General features: G+C 35.9%; 2 protein-coding genes across 6 annotated transcripts in view; one reads left to right on the forward strand and one right to left on the reverse strand.

Annotated features, from left to right (window-relative positions):
* The window catches only part of LOC135775495 (transmembrane protein 269-like), a 103,509-nt gene extending 90,342 nt beyond the window's left edge, over window positions 1-13,167 (forward strand). For 4 of the 5 annotated variants that reach the window (XM_065285746.1, XM_065285747.1, XM_065285745.2 and 1 more), the window contains exons 4-8: window positions 6,570-6,717; window positions 6,921-7,018; window positions 10,037-10,180; window positions 10,334-10,534; window positions 11,213-13,167. In XM_065285746.1, the coding sequence (XP_065141818.1) occupies window positions 6,570-6,717; window positions 6,921-7,018; window positions 10,037-10,180; window positions 10,334-10,534; window positions 11,213-11,322 (701 nt within the window). In that variant the 3' untranslated portion in view covers window positions 11,323-13,167. The remainder of the gene's footprint in view (window positions 1-6,569; window positions 6,718-6,920; window positions 7,019-10,036; window positions 10,181-10,333; window positions 10,535-11,212) is intronic. The other variant, XM_065285748.2, reaches the window with a different exon arrangement.
* A 202-nt stretch (window positions 13,168-13,369) lies between these two features.
* Window positions 13,370-18,090, reverse strand: LOC135775483 (tyrosine-protein kinase STYK1). The gene is made up of 10 exons (XM_065285728.2): window positions 17,955-18,090; window positions 17,109-17,180; window positions 16,796-16,942; window positions 16,497-16,685; window positions 16,043-16,224; window positions 15,874-15,957; window positions 15,578-15,795; window positions 15,434-15,474; window positions 15,250-15,346; window positions 13,370-14,726 (listed from the first exon to the last, which is right to left on the reverse strand). Exons 2-10 carry the CDS (start codon window positions 17,152-17,154, stop codon window positions 14,555-14,557), a joined length of 1,176 nt encoding a protein of 391 aa, XP_065141800.1. The 5' UTR covers window positions 17,155-17,180; window positions 17,955-18,090; the 3' UTR covers window positions 13,370-14,554.
* Between the last annotated feature and the right edge of the window lie 2,335 nt (window positions 18,091-20,425).

A 20,425-nucleotide genomic window follows, 5' to 3' on the forward strand; every position in this document is an offset into this window, starting at 1 on the left:
GTGACAGCTCCCGATGCTCGTATGCGCTTCTCCTCTGTCATGCGCGCTCCAGTCAGAAACTGAGAGCAGTGAATAAACGGACACACGGCGGTGCTTCATGACAAATGCGTCGCGGCGGAACATCTTGTTCATTCATTATATCACAATAACTGAGCTTCGCAATATTTCCTGCCACATTGCTTCGTTAATCAATACAATTGATTGTTTTAATGATTGTCAAATGTTTTTATTTGAATAAGATCTTTAGATTACCGATGTATAGTGATTTATAATATAGGCTACAAAAAAATATATTACATTTGCCTGCATAAACTGTTTATTTTCTTTATGAATGACAACGTCAACATTTGTTGCTGTTTAATTACACCGGCAGATTCATCAGCGCAGATGATGGGTTTAACATAAATAAGTTTTAATCTATATTATAAGGTTTGTAAGCTGTGTTTAAATGTAAGTGGTGCAACACAACTCGAATTAAAATTAAACTGAGATAAACAAACCATATTTTAGCTCTAAACTCTGCTTATTTTAATCTGTGCAACTTGTGTCATCACGACATACTGCAACATTATCTAACGTGTGTTTGAAAAAATTATGTAGGCTAATCGTCCTTTGCTTTTTTCTGGGGTGCATTTTATCCCAGACGGCGTAATAGCAAAAGTAAATGAACAAACGAAACTTCACAAGATCAACAAGAGATTTGAAGCTCATGCAGACACGCTCTGTGATTGGCTGAATGTTAGTTCACTCAAATCTAAGTAACAAATCAGAGAACACTGTACATGACGCACTGCGCTGTTGCTCGCCGGAGCTCGCCTCCGTCTCTCATTAAAAATTTATGACTTCTGGCCACTTTGATGCTTGGTGGCCTTGTGAACGCACAGTAAAAGTGGGGGGGTCATGACCCCCCCGTCCCCCCCGGTTAGCCATGGTTTTACTACAGTAAGGTTTAAGGTTTTTTACGCTGTTGGGTGGTTTTTTTTTTAAACCATCTTGTTGTAACTATGATTTTGGCTTTAACTATAGTAAAACTATGATTAATGTCGTAAGGATCATCTAAGACGGAGTCATTGCATGTTTTACTGTTTGCAGCAGTCCGGTTCATAAGAGCACCGCATTGTTTTCTAAGTTTCGTTTCATTCTCCGTGTCTGTCTCGGTTAGCTCTTCTGTTTTATCGGTAAAAAGAGGCTAATTTCTCATGATGCGGAGCACGACTAAATAACACGCGAGCAAGTGAAATCAGAAAACCCAGCGGCGTTAAATCTCGAAATAGGTTACTGCGAACCGAATGGCCAAAACAATTAGAAATAAATACAAAATAATTTTTAGGTATACTTCTTTACATAAAATAACACAGATGAAGTGATAACGCATTAAATGACCATTCAATATTATTAAACCTGCAGTGACACGTAAAACATTCGAATAGATTTATTTCTTTTCGAATAATTATTGCAGATCGACTAGTCTTGCACACCCGGACATCAGCATATTGACCCGATCAGACCAAACATACATTTAACTTATGTACTTTTATACTCTTTCATAGCAGAAGCGTAGTGAAGGGTAGGCTATATTCTGACCTGTGTCCAGTGACGTCGTCTTATCTTATTCAATACTTTTTAATGTTCTTATTTATTTATGTCCACAAAAGTTATTAACAAAACATAGATTAAAATTAAGAAACAAATTAAATGAAATGAAATTCGTTTTAGAGAAGCAAACAAAACATATGAAGTAAAATTACGTTTAATTGTGGAGATGGTCGTTTAACATGCAGCAAACAGTAAAACAATTAATGACCCCTACCAAAATGAACTGTTTTACCTTAAATCAAAATAAATAAAAAACATGTTTACTACAGATTTTCTACAACCATAGTTAAACCTAGTAAAACCATGGTTATTCTTGTTAAATGAAAATCCATGCATTATTGTTAAAGAACAGAATTTTACCGGAACAGATAATGGTTCTTCTTCTTCACAAAACATTTCAAACTTAGAAGGTATTTATGTCGAAGTTCAGTCTGTCTACTTTTTTTCACTCTGTGAGGGGTTTTAACGCCGTTTTCTGTATTTTAAAATAATTAAAAAAGATTTGAACAATGTTTTCAACGTATAAATACATACATGTAACAGTCAGGGTTTATTTGAACTGTGATGAAATGTTCGCGGAAGAAACATCTGTAGGCCCTCGGTGGTCAAAAAAAAAAAAAAAAAAAAAAAACCAGAGTAATACAAACCGTAATCAATCTGCCAAAAAACAATTTTCACAATAATAAAATCATGGCTAATTATAAGGAACTATACAAAATGATACCTGTTTGGAAGACAGGGATGCGCACCTAACAGAGCGCAGACAAACATGCTCATAAACAGGAAGTAATAAATGGAATTATGTGTGCATATTTGAATACTGTAAGAATATTTCCTTTAAATATATTGTTTGTCATATAAAGTGTTGAGAGATAATAATGTTTTTTCCACTGTTATTGTTTATTTTGACCTGTTAGTGTGGTTTTAAGCGTGTTTGACCTCAAGGGTTTATTTCAGTAATATTGCTAATACAATTTACATCAATCCTGCTTCCTTCTCTGTTTATTCATTTAATGATGCTGTTATGTTAAGTCAATATTCAAGTCATATGCGGAATAATGTGTGCATCTTTGAATAACTGTAAGAATACAGTTCCTTTGAAAATAATTTTGTCAACGTTTTAGAAATAATAATGTTGTGAAAATATTTATTGCCATATGAGACGTTTATTGCCGTTGAATACTCTCGTCTATAATGTGGAAATTATATATACGTAGGAAATATAATGTGGTATACTTCAAAGTTACACTGCTAATTTTTATTTATGATATGTGGCGATAAATAAACTTTTGCAAATCTGCTGATTTGATCCATTAATTTCCTGACCACCAGGCTATTTTAAACATCATTAATCCACACTTACTAGTCTATCAAATAATATCTAAAGTATATTGTTTTGTGATGATTTTTGTTATATTGTTTTTGCGCTTTTGTCAATCACACGATATTTTTTATAGTCAAAAGCAGCGGTCAGCAGCTGCAGCGCGCAAACGGATTGTGAAAGCACAAAGCGGCTGCTTGACAAATCTAACCGCATACATACTGCAATAAACACATCAAAGGCCAACAGGCTATGCCATTTGTTGAGGGGTCGCTCACTGATCCCCGTATTTTTGTAAATCCTATGGACCTGCCGAACGGGTTAAGCACTTTTATATACTGTGTTGAGCAAAAAGGGTGCAGAGTTTGACCAGCGGGAATCGGACGCACATCAGGCTGCCAGATTGTGTTGCTAACTCGCAATGTATAACTACTATCAGACCGGCGTTCGCAGCCTCAAAACACTGCCAGTCCACCGGGAAAAGTCCCGACTATCCCGATTGCCACCACGCTACTTGAATGCGAAGGCACGAAAGGCAGCCACAGGACAGTGGGAGGTGAACTACCAAACAGATGTCAGCGTCTGATAATGCAGACAATTCGGTGAGAGGATCAAACAACGCTGTAGTTCTGTCAACACGTAATAATCTCCATAAATACTAATATTTCTCTGTTTATGCTTCGGTCAGCGAATAACAGTCTCAATCAGCCCTGCTGCCGCCATGTTTCCCACGTGAGAGGCCTCATATGGAGCTAGAAGAGTCTCAATAAAGATAAATGCACACACTACATTCACATATGCACACACAGGATTCATAAATACACACACAGGATACACAAATGCACACAAAATTCACAAATGCACACACAAAATTTAAGAAGCACAGAAGATTCACAAATGCACACAAAATTCAGAAATGCACACAAAATTCATAAATACACAACCAATTCAGAAATGCAAACAACATTTACAAATGCACTCAAGATTCACAAATGCACAGGACAAGATTCAGAAATGTATTTCTGATGCACACACAAATATATCTTGATTTACAAACTGTTTTTGGTCTGTGAACTTTACTGCATTTGTGTGTGAATTTTGAGACTCCCCTGACTTGGCTCGACACAAAAATGCCTTTTTTTAAACAGGGAATGATCTGCAACCAATTAGATATCTCCCTTGTTTTAGCCAATCACAAGAACGCACCCCACGTGGGGGATTGTTTACTTATAAGCCAATCACATGACCTTTAAGCTGGTTTGCCAACCGCCAATAAAACCGAAGAAGAAGAAGTTTACACAGCGTGATATGCACGTGGTGCGGGCGCGAGCTAGCGCGGTGGAGTTCTGTCTGTCAGTTGGTTGCAGTAAATGCAGTTCACAGACCAAAACAGTTTGTAAATCAAGATATATTTGTGTGTGCATCAGAAATACATTTCTGAATCTTGTCCTGTGCATTTGTGAATCTTGAGTGCATTTGTAAATGTTGTTTGCATTTCTGAATTGGTTGTGTATTTATGAATTTTGTGTGCATTTCTGAATTTTGTGTACATTTGTGAATCTTCTGTGCTTCTTAAATTTTGTGTGTGCATTTGTGAATTTTGTGCGCATCTGTGTATCCTGTGTGTGTATTTATGAATCCTGTGTGTGCATATGTGAATGTAGTGTGTGCATTTATCTTTATTGAGACTCTTCTAGCTCCATAGCCTCAGGCCAGGCAATGGAAGTTGTTGGCCCCGCCTTGACGCAGTGATTCACATGGCGGGGGCGTGGTCAACTCAGAATGCATTTTCAATTGAATTTTGCTACATCCGTTGCGCGCTATGTAAATGAAAATGCAATCCCAAGTTTCCCACCCGTAAATGTAAATGCATTTAGGGAAAATTTCATTTAAACGATCATTTTGCTACAGTTTTTGCTTGACTATGTAAAGCACATCTTATCAAACCAGCTAATACATTTCCAATTTAATTTTGCTACATCCATAGCACGTTGTGTAAATGAAAATGCAATCCCAAGTTTCCCATCCGTAAATGTAAATGCATTTAGGGAAATTTACATTTAAATGATAATTTTGCTACAGTTTTTGCTTGACAATGTGAATCACATTATATCAGTTCGGGTAATACATTTCCATTTTAATTTTGCAACTTCTAAAGCATTAAAATATGTATTTAAAACAGGGCTGTAGAAAATGGAAAATGTAAATTAAAGTATTACATTTTCATTTCTATTTTGCACCAAGGATTGCACATACATGCATGGAAAATGTAAACTTAAATACAGAAATGCATTGTCATTTTACATATTGCATTGTCATATTGCATATTACATTCTAAATTGAATTTTGCTACCCATATGCTTCCATAGAGTTCACGTGTAGAAACATAGGTGATACTTCGAGCAAAGTATCATGTTGTGTCGAGCCTTCTTAGTGTTGTAAAAATAGCAATTTAGATGCTCACAACATATCGAAGGCATAGCTTCTAGTTCTTTTGCGACCACTTCAGGTACTCAAAATGGCGGAAGACAAGTTTGAGATGTGAGTGATGTCAGCTCATATTTACAGACAATGTTTATGCATATGCATAAAGATCCAAGTCTTGTAGTTTATCTCTTTTGCAGAATGACAGCGCCACATGCATACATCGATTTAAGTTGCAGATTGTTTCTTCAGACGACGCCGTGTTTACAGCCTTTTTTAAAAAGAGGATAAAAGATCAGTTCTGGCTTCGTGTGGATGTGGCCTTAGCCCTATCAAAAAAAATCAACGCCAAAGCTGTTCAACTGCAATTTCTGAAGGTTTTGTATTGTTACCACCTGTTCGCTGCATCTAGTTGTTGGACCAGAAAGTCATTTGCCTGTATCATTGTTATGGCATCAATGTTGACATGCCATCACAAAGATTGGATTTTTGTCTGCAGTGTGAACATGTTTTTCTGGTGGCCTGGTTGTAGGGATCTGCTGTAATGGTAGATCAAAATGTAATATCTGCTTTGTGAATGAATAACAACATTTAACCCCAGTGGTGATCTTTCCCAACACCTCTTTCTATACTGTTCTGAAAACTGTATCCTTTTGTGGCATTAGCACCTTGGGTTTTCATGCATTGAGGGATTATAATTCAAATGACCAATCATTTGAAATTATATTATTGAATTGCTTTGTTGTTGGCAATGCAATGGTGTATTTTCTTAGAAGTAGGTCTTTCTGTACATCAGTGCATAACAGATTTACGTTTGATGTTAATAATTGAAGGCTTTAGTTACCACAGTTACATTTTCTAACTAATACGGTGTGTATATTTTATTGGACAAATATTATTACAGTTATTTTATTGCATTTCAGTTGTAAAAGTATTTGTAAACATATCTACTTCCTTTCTGTTTGTTTTTTACTTGTAAATGTTCTAGAAAGGTAAAGTTAATCATTACAAACATGGTATGTTATTAACCTGTACTTTAGAATGATAAACAGACAATTAATCATAAAGTGTAACTAGTCAACTTGTTTTTTTTTAATCAAGCTGCTTGTAATTTCCTGGTATCCAGTTTCTTCACCCTCTTTTATTATATTGTCATAGGACTCTCCAAACAATGTACGGACAAAATACGAGCTGTTGTGTAATTGCTAGTATTTGTCATTGTTCCCAGGCTTGTTCCAGTACGCTAACAAACTTTTGCTGAACGAAAAAGCTAACTGGGTGCATCTGAAGGAGTTTGCCCGTAAAAATGCTGCCAATGCTCTTTCTATGGCCAACATGGTCATGGGCATGGCCTCAATTCTCTGCAGTCTCAGTGGGTAAGCACATAAGTTTTTGATTATGAAAATCATTTTATAAAATTTCAGTTTGAGAAAGATATTGATATTAACGTCTGTTCAGTTATCTGACTGATAAGTAATGTGTTTTAAAGTGGAAAAAAGTTTAAAATCTCAGAAATTTCACTTGACAACAAGTTAAAAAGCTTAAAAGTTCATCATTATGCCTCCATTGTTATTCACAGGCATCATCATGCCGCATGCTGGCTGGTTCTGATCGGTTACCTGTTGGATTTGGCAGATGGAGCTGTTGCTAGGCAACTGGATGCATGTTCTGCATTGGGTGAGTAAGAATTAGTAGGTGTGTTCGACTTCATGCGGCGCTGCGCAGACCGATCGGCGGCTGACTTGAAGCAGTGCGTTACGGTTAGTAATTTTGTCCGACTTAAGGTGGCGCTGCAGGCACGTGACTGTGTCATATGGTTTTTAAGTACCGCGAGAGCGTTTCGAGAGTAGCCGGCTAACTCAGCCGGTGCAGCTTCTCCAGAGCGGCTGCCCGGAGTTGTGATGACGTAACAGCTTTACGTGATTGGTCGCCTCATTGATGACAACGATCACGTGCGTTTCAAGTTTAATCCAACCTTTAGTTCCACTAATAAACATTATAAATTCATGTTTTAAAACAGGAAAAAACACTTTAATATGCTTAAATATGTTATATTGTGTCGTGTAATAAAATAAAAATGAAAATAACAAACTCTATTGGTATTTTAATAATATAGGCTTGTTTCCCGTTATTTTCGGGTATACAGTATAAGCAGCAATTAAAATATTCGATATAAAATGTTTCTGGTTGGAACTTTTATTAAAAGGTTTGTTTTTATCAAATTCAGCTTTTAATTCACTTCATTTGCGATTAAAAACAAGGAAACACGGGGCACACGTCACTACGGCAAGCAGCAGGGCTGCGTTCAGCCCCGACAGAACGTTGCACAACGTTTATTAAACAGAAACGGTGATGCATTGAACACCCTGTTGTGATGACGCAAGAGTTGCAACTACGGTAGCTGAGAGGCCATTCTTTGTGTTCTTTTTTAAATGTTTCTGAAGCCTGATGAAATCGTTATAAATGTGTGTTTAATACTGTAAAATACCCTCGATGTTACAGTCACTGACCTTGCCGTCCAGAATGAAAGACAACATTCCAACTTGAACCCATTGAGAGAGCTGTCTCTTTACTATCGCGTGGTTTTATACATCTTGCCGCTGATTGGGCCGACATTTCTGACACACCCACCAAACAAGAGAAAACGCTTCTAAAACCTGTTGGATTCCGTTGCACACCGTTTCCAGGAAACATGTCGTTCAACCCGGAAACCGTAGCAAAACGTTGCGCACCGGTGTGAGATTGAACGTGCCCCAGGGGTATTTTACAGTATTAAACACACATTTATAACGATTTCATCAGGCTTCAGAAACATTTAAAAAAGAACACAAAGCATGGCCTCTCAGCTACCATAGTTGCAACTCTTGCGTCATCACAACAGGGTGTTCGATGCATCACCGTTTCAGTTTAATAAACGTTGTGCAACGTTCTGTCGGGGCTGAACGCAGCCCAGGTGTCCGGCTTGATGGCTCCGTCTTCAGTTCCTCCCTCGACTGCAAGCGGCAAACCTCGCCGATCGGTCTGCGCAGCGCCGGATGATCTCGAACACACCTAGTGTCTTGGGGATAAAGTAGAACTCGAGGGACAACCTTCCGATCTCTCTGATGAAGCCAATACGGAAGTGACTTAAACTGCAACTATTCGCTGACCGCTAGAGCTGGCTCCAAAAGGGAGACAATTCCCATAGCCCCCCCCTCTCCTTTGTTAAAATGCCCAACTTAACAACAAAAAATTATGTTTACAGCCTGGTACAAAAAGTGATTTTGGTCTATATAGCTCATTTTGTCTTTCATGACAACTTTGGGGGGGGGGGGGGGATTTTGTAACTCATCTGTTTAAATTATATTAATTCAGAGCATGGCCACTTGAGTGACAGGTTTCACTTTTCAGCAACCAACCACCTCAGCATCACTCTTGTCCCGCCTCTTTACCCATTAACGCGTGGCCAAGATGGTGAGGGCAGGCTTCACCCACTATTGGCTTCAAAAAAGCTCTTTACAAACCAATAGGTGACGTCAAGGACACTACTTCCATATTTTTTACAGTCTATGGTAGAACTGAGTTGGGACAGAAGTGATTCTTGACCAGTTTAACATTGTTAACAAATACGGATTAATCTTTTGGTTGTGTCTTAAATAAAACAAATTAAGATTTTTAACACTATAGGGTTGTTAAACATTTTCTAATGTTGTTTTCACAAATATTCACTTAAATTTTTTTTTCAAGCATAAATATTTAAAACCTTAAGTCGAGATGCTAACATTTTAAGTCTCATTAAAAAAAAAACATTTAAAATCAAGTAAGTTATGCCTAAAACAACTTAAAATATTTGGCAGTGGGCTAAGAAAAATTTACTTTATCACGTTTTATTAAGGTTTATTGAATTAATATTAATTTTTCTTACCGAACTGGCAAATATTTTTTTGAGATGCACCGATGTAAATATATATATTTTTAATTATACCGATAGATGATTATTCAGACTTATATTTGCAATTCCGATAGTTTGGTGGTTATTTTAACTTGCGTTATCTAAATTCTAAAGACAACATTTTCTGAATATTATTAATTCATATAATATTTACTTGATAAGCAAAATCAACGACACATTTTTTTTTTTTTTGCATTTTGTATACTGGAAAACAAGACAAAAATACAAAGACATTAATTTCTGAAGTGTATTAGTGCAATAATGCTATGTTGAAATTGTGCTAAACTGAGTGCAACTACCAAACATTATTTTCATTTATTTAAAAAGTTTTTGTGCAAAATCAAACAAGCAGGTATTCTAAGGCTCATATAAAACCACTTAAGTCGAAGAACATAAGGTGTATGTGCTGATGGTCACGTCCTCCTTGTTGCCCCAAATAGCTCCCACAATGCCAAGTCACTTGTCCTCATAAGCTTTATGTCCCACATTGTTGTTCTGCATCTCCTCACAGCTAGGTGTTATTTTGATTCCAGTCCCTGTTGTGTCAACCGACAGCTATTTGGTGACGAAGCAGGCTGTAATTCAGGGGATCACTCACTGATTGTCTGTTTTGTCCCAAAGCTTTGGACCCTCTGCATATCTGACATAGCTTGCATTTTTGACCACGGTGCTGAAATTCCAGTCCACCTTTTTTTAAACTCACAGGCGGATGAAAACATGCCCCCATCTACTCTAACAACGTGCTTGTTTGTTGTGTATTGCAGGTGCAAAGTTGGATGATTTTGCTGATTTTACAACATTTGGAATAGCGACATCATTGCTTTTACGGACGCCCAGTCTGCTAGACAATATCCTGTGCATTGTCTACGTGCTGTCTGTCTTTGTGCGTCTCTGCTTCTTTTCTAGTGGTGAGGAACTTAGACCATAAAATATCTGAATCATGTGCCAAACCCACACAATAGTTTTCACTACTTCATTGAATCAATCATGTAATAAAAAGAAATCATGCAAATACAATAGCATAATTGATTTAGAAGTGTGTCTGCTGTTTTCTGCTGCAGGAATTCCCTTTATGTACCGTGGTCTACCATGCACCTACTCATCTGCAATGCTAGCTTGCGTTTCCCTGCTAACTGGTGAAAATATGGCAGTACTGAGAATAATAGCAGTGGCTATGATTCTTTTCATGGTGAGCCAGAACTTCTACCCACATGACCGAGTGCTGGAGTCTCAAGCCTGGAAGAAAGTGGTCTACGTCGGAGGTAAATACTTAAAATCAAGTGAGCCAACAAAATGAGTTCACGTTTATGCATCTGGCAGATGCTTCCCAGCAAACAACAGCCATCATTTCACTTAGATCCAAATAGTCAGACTATAAGTAACCCACTTTTAGCCAAAACAAACTTGAATTTGGTTACATAACTTGCGAAGATAAACAGTGAATACAAAATGTTTGGTTTTATTTAATTTATTTTTGGGATATAAATTTTCACTCACAGCTCAAATTTTGTCTTTTAAGTTTTAGCCTAGACTCTGTGTTTTGATGGCTATTAGATGTCTTTTAAACGCAAAAATGCTTGCTGGGTTTCATCTAAAGTATGTAATCGACTTGTGCAGCTTGTTGAAATGTAATAAAAATTATAAATATATCCCAAAAATGTACCACAACATTGGAAAACATTTGGTTAGGTAGCCAAAGAATATTATTGCCCTGCCCAGTATGCAATTGGCATCTTACAGTGCATTCAGTCTTCACATTTTATCAGCCTGTGTGTATTCTTGGATCAAACCCATGACCTTTATACTGCTATCACAATGATGTACCAAGTGAGCTATGGGAACACCAGATAATATGCTTAAAATATTTTATATAGTGGAACATCTTAGGTTTTCAGTTAGTGAGCAAATAAATTAAGTTGTTTTTTTCTTTCTTACTATAGGAATTGCCATGGTCTTTTGTTCCTCCTTCCCTTCAGCATGTGTTTACTACTTGTTATGGTTAGTTTCCTACATACTGTTTCCAAAAGCCCTGTGGAGCTCTAAAGTGTGAAGAAGCAATGGCCTGGAAGATTTCTTCCCGACGGCTCTTCCCAACCGGAGAAGGCCTGTGCAGCTTGTTGGAATCCTACTGCTTCTTGTGATCGAATCATATCGATCATTTTAAAGTATTTTAAGTCATTTTAAATCAAACTAAATCATTTAGCTTTTGGGATGATAAACCTTTTATGCCCAGATAAACTGATGAAATCTTCCCGATCCGGGAGAGTTACGAAAACTTTGATTAGATGCTTTAATCACTATGGGAGGAAAGAGAAATGGCCTCTGCATTGCACATATTATCGTGTGTTTTATTGATCCGAATAATAGTTTGTCAGTGGTTGACCGAGATGTAAGGATATGGGTGGTGCTTATTTCGTCTGCACTGATCCAAAACTGAAGAAGCAAGTGGCAGGAGGGGTTTTGGCAAATTTGCTGTGGGATTTATAATTGTAGAACTGCTTCTATTTGGTGGTGGTTGTTAAGGAAGTAGATTTGAAGTTTTTTTTTTTCATGTGTAATACTGATATTTTCATTTTGTGTTTACTGATTAAAACACTTATATAACACTGGTATATCTAAAACTTAAAAATAATTAAAATATATTAGCTTTTTTAAGTAAATTACATTTCAAAAAAATGAACTTGGTTGGAGTCAGTTTTACTAAATAATTTCTTGTTCACTTTACTTAACAAACACAAGTAACGGCATATGATTAATTTAACTTAGTAATTTCAACAAAAGACTGTGTCTTGTCAGCTTTACTCCAAAATTATTTGTTCAGCCAATAAAGCACTGTTGCGTAAAAGTAACAGATTAATAAAACCAATACAGACTTGCATCTCATTGGCTGATGATGCTGCAGTGTTATGGGTAAATTGTTGTTCTGGCAGAATTGTTGTACCCTCTTGCAAAAGTGTAGCACGATTAGATAGGTACCTGAGTAATAAGTGGCCAAGTATTAGTTAATTAACTTGTTCTGATATATTTTAGAACAAAACAAACCAACAAATGGTTTGAAATGTTACATTGCATTTCAAATATGTTTGTGATATGTTTGATAAACTATAATTAAATAAAGGTTGTATTGAGCAGCTGCACTCTGATTGATTGATTCGTTGTTATGGAGTTATTAAATCATAATTTTTTTTCATCAATTAAATGTTTCATAATGGTGACTTTACTAGGATTTCTTTAGTCCATGTAACATTTAAATTGTCAATTTTACACAAACTTTTTTAGTAAATACAACTTAAATTTTATTTGTTGACATTACTTAACAAAGCTATGTGGAACCCACTTGACGAAGGTTTTTTAAGTAAATCCAACTTTTTATTTTTTTGAGTGAACTGTAATAATTAGAATTATTTATTTTTAAAAAAGGAACGTTTAATTGTTAAAAAAGGGATTTGCATCTTACTGATCTGTGCAGTTATGTGTAAAGGAAACTACAGTATGTCTAAGATACGGTTATCATCATGATTATTTAGTGCCTGGTTAATATTTGACCATGATAAAAAAAACTGTATGTCTCATATTGTATTTGATAAGCCTTCAAAACAAATACCAATTAACAATGTTAGGAATGGTGGGTTTGACAAAAAAAGTTTACTTCCCACCAAAGGATTTTGTTGAAGTGTACAGTATGTGCATGTTGGCCTCTGTTTTAAGGGGTCCTGCTTTCTACAGTATCCCTAAATAATTGCTAATGTTTAAAGAGTGAAATTTATTTTGATTTGCTATGTACACTTGGGTGTATGGGTTTAATAGGAAAACAGAACCTTGAAATGTAACCATGTTAAGACATCACTTTGTGTTGGTTGATTTAAATTAAAATTTAGTGGTGTTTTGTCTTGTGTTTTTTTAGTCTTGTCTTTTGTTTTTAGTTTGACCATTGATATTTCCCAGATGAACCTTACAGAAATTGGGGCAGTTCTCTGACAAAAAATATATATTTGTCCATATATAAGACAACCAAGTCACAAATGTTAAATTGATCTAGTAATTATTAGGCTACACATTTTTTTTTTCATTTAAAGAAAGTCCAATGAAATTGTAGATAAAAATAACATGTTCTTAGTTTTAAGCTTTGTCTTTGCCACCTCTCTCCATTAGCAAACACATGCTAAAAAATTTAAATGTCGGATTCTGTTCCCTCTCTGTTCAGTAAGAAAGCTCATACAGTATAGTCAAATGTATACTCGTAAACGATGCGCAGCCCGAACGGCGTATGACGTCAAAATATCGCGAGCAGGATTTCAAGGCCAGGCTCTTGAATCATTCTCGCGGTACTTTGATGTTTCTTGTTCATGTCACACGTATTAGTGTTCACGCTTTGGATCTTATACATCACTATTTACATCTGCATTTAGATACTGTCTAATATTTAGATTGCACGTGAAAATCTTAAAATTAAAGGTTATTTAAGGGTTCTCTTCAAGGATTCCATATGTTTTAAATACCCATCAGAAAGACTGTTAATAAAGGTTTTTAAAAGCCATGCTTTTCGAAAGTTTAAAGGGATAGTTCACTTTAAAATTAAAAGTCAGTCATCATTTACTCATCCTCATGTTGTTCTAAACCGGTATGAATTTCTTTTTTCTGATGAACACAAAAAAGGATATGTTTAGAAATGATGGTAAACACATAGCAGTAAGTGACCATAGACTTCCATAGTAGGAATAAAAAAATATGATGAAATTTAATGGGTACCGTCAACTGTGTGCTTACCATCATTTATCAAAATATTTTCTTAGTCATTTATCACAAGACTTCCAAAATATTTTTTCCCTACTATGGAAGTCATTGGTCATGCTGCTGTGTGTTTACCATCATTTTTCAAAATATCTAAAGAAACTCATACACGTTTAGAATAACATGAGGATTAGTAAATGATCACAGAATTTTCATTTTAAAGTGAACTATCCCTTTAATTTTAAGAGTTCAGATATTCCTAGCTGCTATTGGGTGGTTTTAGGATAATAAACATCTTTTGTTGCGTCCCTAGTAACAGTAAGTTGTCTTCGGTTAGTTTACGGTACCTTGTACAGAAATTCATCTCTAAACTGCTAAACCAAGATCCTACGTACAAGTAATGTTGTTAATTAAGTTCAGCACTAGAGGCCGCTGTATCACTTACCATGATTGCATGGCCTAATGATAAAGTAGCTGAATGTGATATGTCAGTCCTATGGATCTGAATGAGTTGCACTATATAAACCACAGCTGGTTTCTGAAAGTCGTGTTCATGTGACCAGCCCTGCTTTTCTTCTGTATTCACAGATATCTATCGGCTGTCCAGAGCAAAGAGCTCTTGTGTCTGTAAGGTGGACGTAGCAATCTAGAAGTCTCATAATGGCAGAGTACACAGGCCGGTCCTTGAAGTTCCACATGCAGCAATACTTAATGAGGTCATATCTGCAAGAAATGCCAGATGACATCAGGTTATTCTTGTTACTTTTTCAATATTTTACTATGTTCTTACCTCAACTTAGACAATGGAATACATATCTTTTTCCAATGCGTGCACTTTTAATCTTTATACAGTGCCTTGTGAATGTGTTAGCATTTAGCCTAGCCCCATTCATTCCAATGGCTTCAAACAGGGATGAATTTGGAAGACACCAAACACTTCCATGTTTTCCCTATTTAAAGACTGTTACATGAGTAGTTACACAAGTAAGTATGGTGGCACAAAATAAAAACTTTTGTTTGGAGCCATAGGAAAGAATGGGGATAGGCTAAATGCTAACACATTCAAGAAGCGCTGTACAAAGATTAAAAGTGCACGCATTGAAAAAAGATAGGTATGTATTAATTAATCTAAGTTGAGGTAAGAACGTAGTAAAATGTTGAAGAACGGTGGTGTTTTCCTTTACGGACCAGCTACTAGAATGAAACCACTTAGCATTACACCACAAAAAAGACACAAAGTACTTACAATTGAGCCCCACAGTTCTCTGGTCTTTTGATTCTGTAGTGGGCAAAAGTGTGGGGGAGAACTTCTGACGGTTCCAGATCAGGATAGGGAGGAGAGCCTTTCGGAGCAAAGGGAGGAAGTCGTGTGTAAATATGTGACTGCTTTGAAAAGTCTTTGATGTTTTAACAATCTAAAATAAAATTACCAAGGGTTATCAACTCATAAAGAAGAATTCCAAAGGACCATCTGTAAGAATAGGACAACACCAATAGTTTTTTTTTTGCCTATGCATGTCTTTTAAAGTATCGTAAAGGATGTACACTAGTATGTAACATGATGGCATATTTACACATCACTTCTGTCTGTCATAGGAAGGCTCATCATCCGCTCTGGTGCTTGCCATTTTAATGGCACCTTAGCTTGCAGTTCCTCGTCAATCATTTTTGCCTGCCGGCTCTTAAAAGCCAAATTCAAACCAGAGACTTTTATTGAGAGCCCTGAGCCAATCAGCATGTTCCTGGCTGCAACATCCCCATGAATAACTCTGTGATAGCTGTGTAGGTAGTCCTAAGAGAAAACACAACAATCTGTATGTAGGCTATGGTAAAATCATAATCAATTATTTGTACACGTTATAAGACTTACCAGACCTGCTGCCACCTGTTTAGCTACAATATAAACAGATCTCTCGGAAAAAGCTTGCAAGTTATCGCCTGTCCCAGATTTGCCCTGTTTAATAAGAATCAAATTTAGATTTACAAAATCAATTATGCGATTTTCGACACGTAAACTGTCAACCTGTAAATATTTCTACCTCTCGCAGACTCCAGAGGAAATGCAAAAGGTTTCCTGGAATGCTCGCCTCCAAAATCAGGTACATGGGCATCCGTTGTGTCTGGCAGTATAACATTTTTACTATGTTGTCGTGTTTGCTTATTGCCGCATGAAATAGAACCATATCCACAAACTCTTTAGCCTCGTGTTGATTTGACCTGTCTGAAATGTGAATGCATTTGCAGCGTTTGCACTCTTTGAATATGACCACAATCATAAATTGTTATGCTTTCAGTGAAAATGCTTTTTGGAAAAATTACTTATGGAAAAATAAAGTTAGTTTATTAGTTTTGATTCATTTGTTTATGCACTTCGGAGACCAGACATTAGGTGAAAGGTAATTTGTCTAAAACCCTTACTAGATATATGTATTAGGCTTAATACATTTACGTTGACCTTGTACTACAAGGATTACATTTAAATATTTTCTGTACCTTTAAGAGTTTTAATCACTACAGCAATGGATGTGTTGTCTTCTTTTAGCAGACCTTTGCAGGTTGGTCCATATCGTCCCATTTGAAAGACCTCAACCCCCTCCAGGACGCACTGAGTAGGTATTTCCCATGGACCCAGTGTATCCTGAGCAGGTCCGCGACATACTGTATTTAAAGTTACAGGCTCCCCTTGTGAAAGATACAGCAACCAAATCAAAGGACTGTATATAGTGTTTGTTTAGAGACTGCAAACAACAGAACATTTTAAATGCTGATTGTTTGCTGTTTAATACAATTACCATTTATATTTGTAGGATCACAGGTGGTCTGTGATGGTGATCTTTTGGTAAGATAGCTCCATATTATTTGAGACACAACTATCAGTGTGCCCAGAGCCAGCAAGCTTGGAATAATGATGACTGCAAATGGACCTGATCCTTCTTCATCTGTCCATTCATGCAAAAACAATAAAGGAAAGACAATATGCTGAGTGAGAATAGTGAAAAAGTCAAATACTTTGTTTTATAATTATGTAATGTTAGATTAGAGGTATTTAGACGGCCCTATACCTGATGCAAAGTATAAGCACTGAAAAAGCAGACTCTTACGTACAACCTACTGGGTCAGAGGAGCTGTTGCATTGGACCTGTGCATCCATAGGGGGTGTCACTTTACCATTTCCCACTGTCAAAAGACAATAGAAAGTCCAAATTAAGGATGCTTAACGATTAATCCCAATTAATCTATAGCATTAATCTATCTATATGTTTTTGTTTACATCATATATGTGTGTGAACTGTATAATAACTTTGTATAAATAAATGCACACACATGCATGTATGTATTAAAGAAATGTTTACATGTGTATACATTTGTACAGTATATTTATGTATAATTTATATTATATATAAATATAAATACTTAATATTTAAATTTTTTCTTAAAATTATACATACATGTGTGCATATTTATATACACATAATTATTATACACAGTTCACACATATATATGATGATGTAAACAAAAACATTTATTCTGCTATAGATTAAACGCGATTAATTGTTATGCATCCCTAGAACAAATACATTATTTGTGTTTTTGCATATTACAGCAGAGAGAAAATGTGGTATGGTATAGCCCATAATATCTAGATTCAAACTTTGTTGTAACTAACATACTATATAACAAAATATTTTTTTCAAAGAATATATGACTATAATATGCATATTACTGTATGTAACTACATATATTTACTGTAATCATGCAGTTTTTCTTATGTCCCCTTTACTTACTAACTTACCTTAAGTTATTTTGAAACTTTGGATCATGCATTTATCTAATCTATTCAATAGATGTGCATTTTTATTTTAAAATAAAGTTATTTTACAATAACAAGAAAACAGGCCTCTTATGTTCAGTGAGAAGGTACTAAGTACAGAGCATCCTTACATTTCTTACCTTGCTAGAATAAAGATGCCAAAATATATTTTATTAAAGACCTCTTTGGCTGATTTTGGTAGAGACAACAGGTAAAGTCGCATATCCCATGTTCCACTTCTATCTTGAAGTTTAACTGTTCGTTTCTGACTTTCAGATCAATGACCTTCAGGTGACTGAGGACCTTAGTTAACGATTAACTTAAACCCAGCACACAACTCTCTTAACTGTTCCCGTGAGGTGCTGTTTTAAGTGTGTTCGTGCGCGCGCTTTGTGGGAAATTTGGGATTAACCATTTCAGGAATGTATTATGTTTGCACGATTTGTACAGCGTGCAATTCTATAGGCTGACAGCAGGTGGTACTATCATACTACACAAAGCCTATCGGCTCGGTATTAAAGGGATAGTTCACCCAAAAATGAAAATTATGCAATCATTTTCTCGCCCTCATGTTGTTTTAAACCTGTATGAGTTTAATTTTATTTTGATGAACACAAAAGATGACGTTTAAAAAAAATGATGGGAAACACACAGCTGCCGTAATCATTGACTTCCATAGTAGAAAAAAAACACATATTATGGAAGTATGGTTACAATCAGTTTACCATCATTTCTCAAAATATCTTCTTTTGCATTCATCAGAAAAAAGAAACTCATCCAGGTTTAGAACAACATGAGGATGAGGAAATGATGACACAATTTTTATTTTTGGATGAACTATCCCTTTAAGGTTAAAACAATTTAGGGTCGGTTTCTCGGACAGGGATTAGTCCTAGACTAAAAAAAAAAAAAAATGTAAGAGCTGTCCAAACTGAAAACAACTTCCACTGACATATGAAAATACATCAGTATGCTTTGTAATGCAAGTATTGTTTTTAGCAAGGCATGTTTATTAAAACTATTTCTATTTCTTAATTAAAAGGCCTAGTCCTGTTTAAACTAATCCCTGGGAAACAGCACCTTAAAGTTTAATATTAAAGAGTAAAATCATAAAAAAGTTAAATATTATTGTATTTTATCATGTATGCTTTTTAGCTGTATGTTGATATTGCATAATCTGACATTGTAAAACGTTACACATAAACAAATATTCATGATGCGCAAACATATATGTAACAGGTCAGGTGATGTTACTGAAAAAGATAGGCCTACATTACACAGCTGTTTGACACATGACCACAAAATTACACACCTCTGTTTTCAACGAGTTAATAAACATGTTTGTTTCCATTAACACCACTACCATGATGACCCACATGAAAAAAACTGTAGTATATTTTAGTCTTTACTAAAGTAAACTGTAACAACTTTCAAAGATATTATGTTTTTTTACCTTAAAATGGTTAATATTAAGATTTACTACAGTTTTTACTAGTTTATCAATTTATTATAGTTAATACTACATAAAAATACATTATCAAAGTGTAACTAAGTAATTACTATAATATACAACTGCAGTATACTCAAATTTACAACAGTTTACTATTAGGAACTACTAAAGCATAGTAGTATTTTTTATATTTGTTCACAAGGGCCAGGGAATGTTTTGCAAAAAAATATTATAGGGCAGCAGGAATTGTATTATTTAATCAATTCATTCAATCTTTTTTATTAATTTGTCTAAATAAATAAATACGAGCTAGTCATTTTATTAATTTGAGTGTTAGAAATATGTTCAAGGGAAATGTATGGATGACATTGTAAAAAAAGTCTGTGAAACCCCGCCCCATCGCTCTGATTGGCTGTTGTGCATTCGTTCACTCTGTACATTGGCGTAAACGTGCGCCACTGATAGTTAATGCTCTCGTTCGTTAGCGAGGTTAAAATGACTGCAAAGTTGAAAAGCTGTGCTTTAAATCCTCACAGACGGGACATCGAGCACTGACAGCTCTACGCACACAACAAAAGGACATTTCGCAGAGAAATCAAAGCTCACTGGATAGTGGACCATAACCTTTGTCGGGTATTCCCGATCCAGGTAATTGTTCTTCGTTTCCCGTGAACGCGCCGGTAGCTGATGTCATAAAACAGGTGCGCATACGCAAGTTAACAACAGAGTCGCCCTAGGATTACATACAGTACGGATGTACATGTTTTTTCAGCCGTTTCATTTATCAACTGGTATTACGCAGCGATTTAAGGCTGTATTATTTGTGTTTGGCGGGATAAAGTAGGCTGTCCTGCCTCGGACGGTCACGTATTGTTTTTCCACGTCTTTCTTTCCTAGAAAGCGTTTGTTTGGATCGTTTGACGCTTTCGTTTGAGGGCGATATTTGTCGCTACTACTCGGTTTAGGCAATGAAGAGTCTTAATACGTTCGCTTGAGCTTTTACATGGACGACACTGAATTCATGAATTTACACTGGGATATTTGAGAACGCGAGCGATGTTGGCTCTGAAGTTTTGAATACATTTTCGACCAAGAGATGGAATTCGCACCGCTGTGCGTTACAGCGCTCTGAATTGGAAATATAAGGAAATAACCTGTTTG

Source organism: Paramisgurnus dabryanus, chromosome 21, assembly GCF_030506205.2.
Source record: "Paramisgurnus dabryanus chromosome 21, PD_genome_1.1, whole genome shotgun sequence".
NCBI lineage: Eukaryota > Metazoa > Chordata > Actinopteri > Cypriniformes > Cobitidae > Paramisgurnus > Paramisgurnus dabryanus.

Bases quoted from the DNA above. Each gene is read 5' to 3' on its own strand.
- LOC135775483 (XM_065285728.2), bottom strand. From the start codon at position 17,154: ATGGATGCACAGGTCCAATGCAACAGCTCCTCTGACCCAGTAGGTT. The intron at 16,225-16,496 runs GTACAGAAAATA...TTCACATTTCAG, and splicing joins AGTGATTAAAACTCTTAAAG to ACAGGTCAAATCAACACGAG. The intron at 14,727-15,249 runs GTAAGTACTTTG...CATTTCTTGCAG, and splicing joins GAGAACTGTGGGGCTCAATT to ATATGACCTCATTAAGTATT.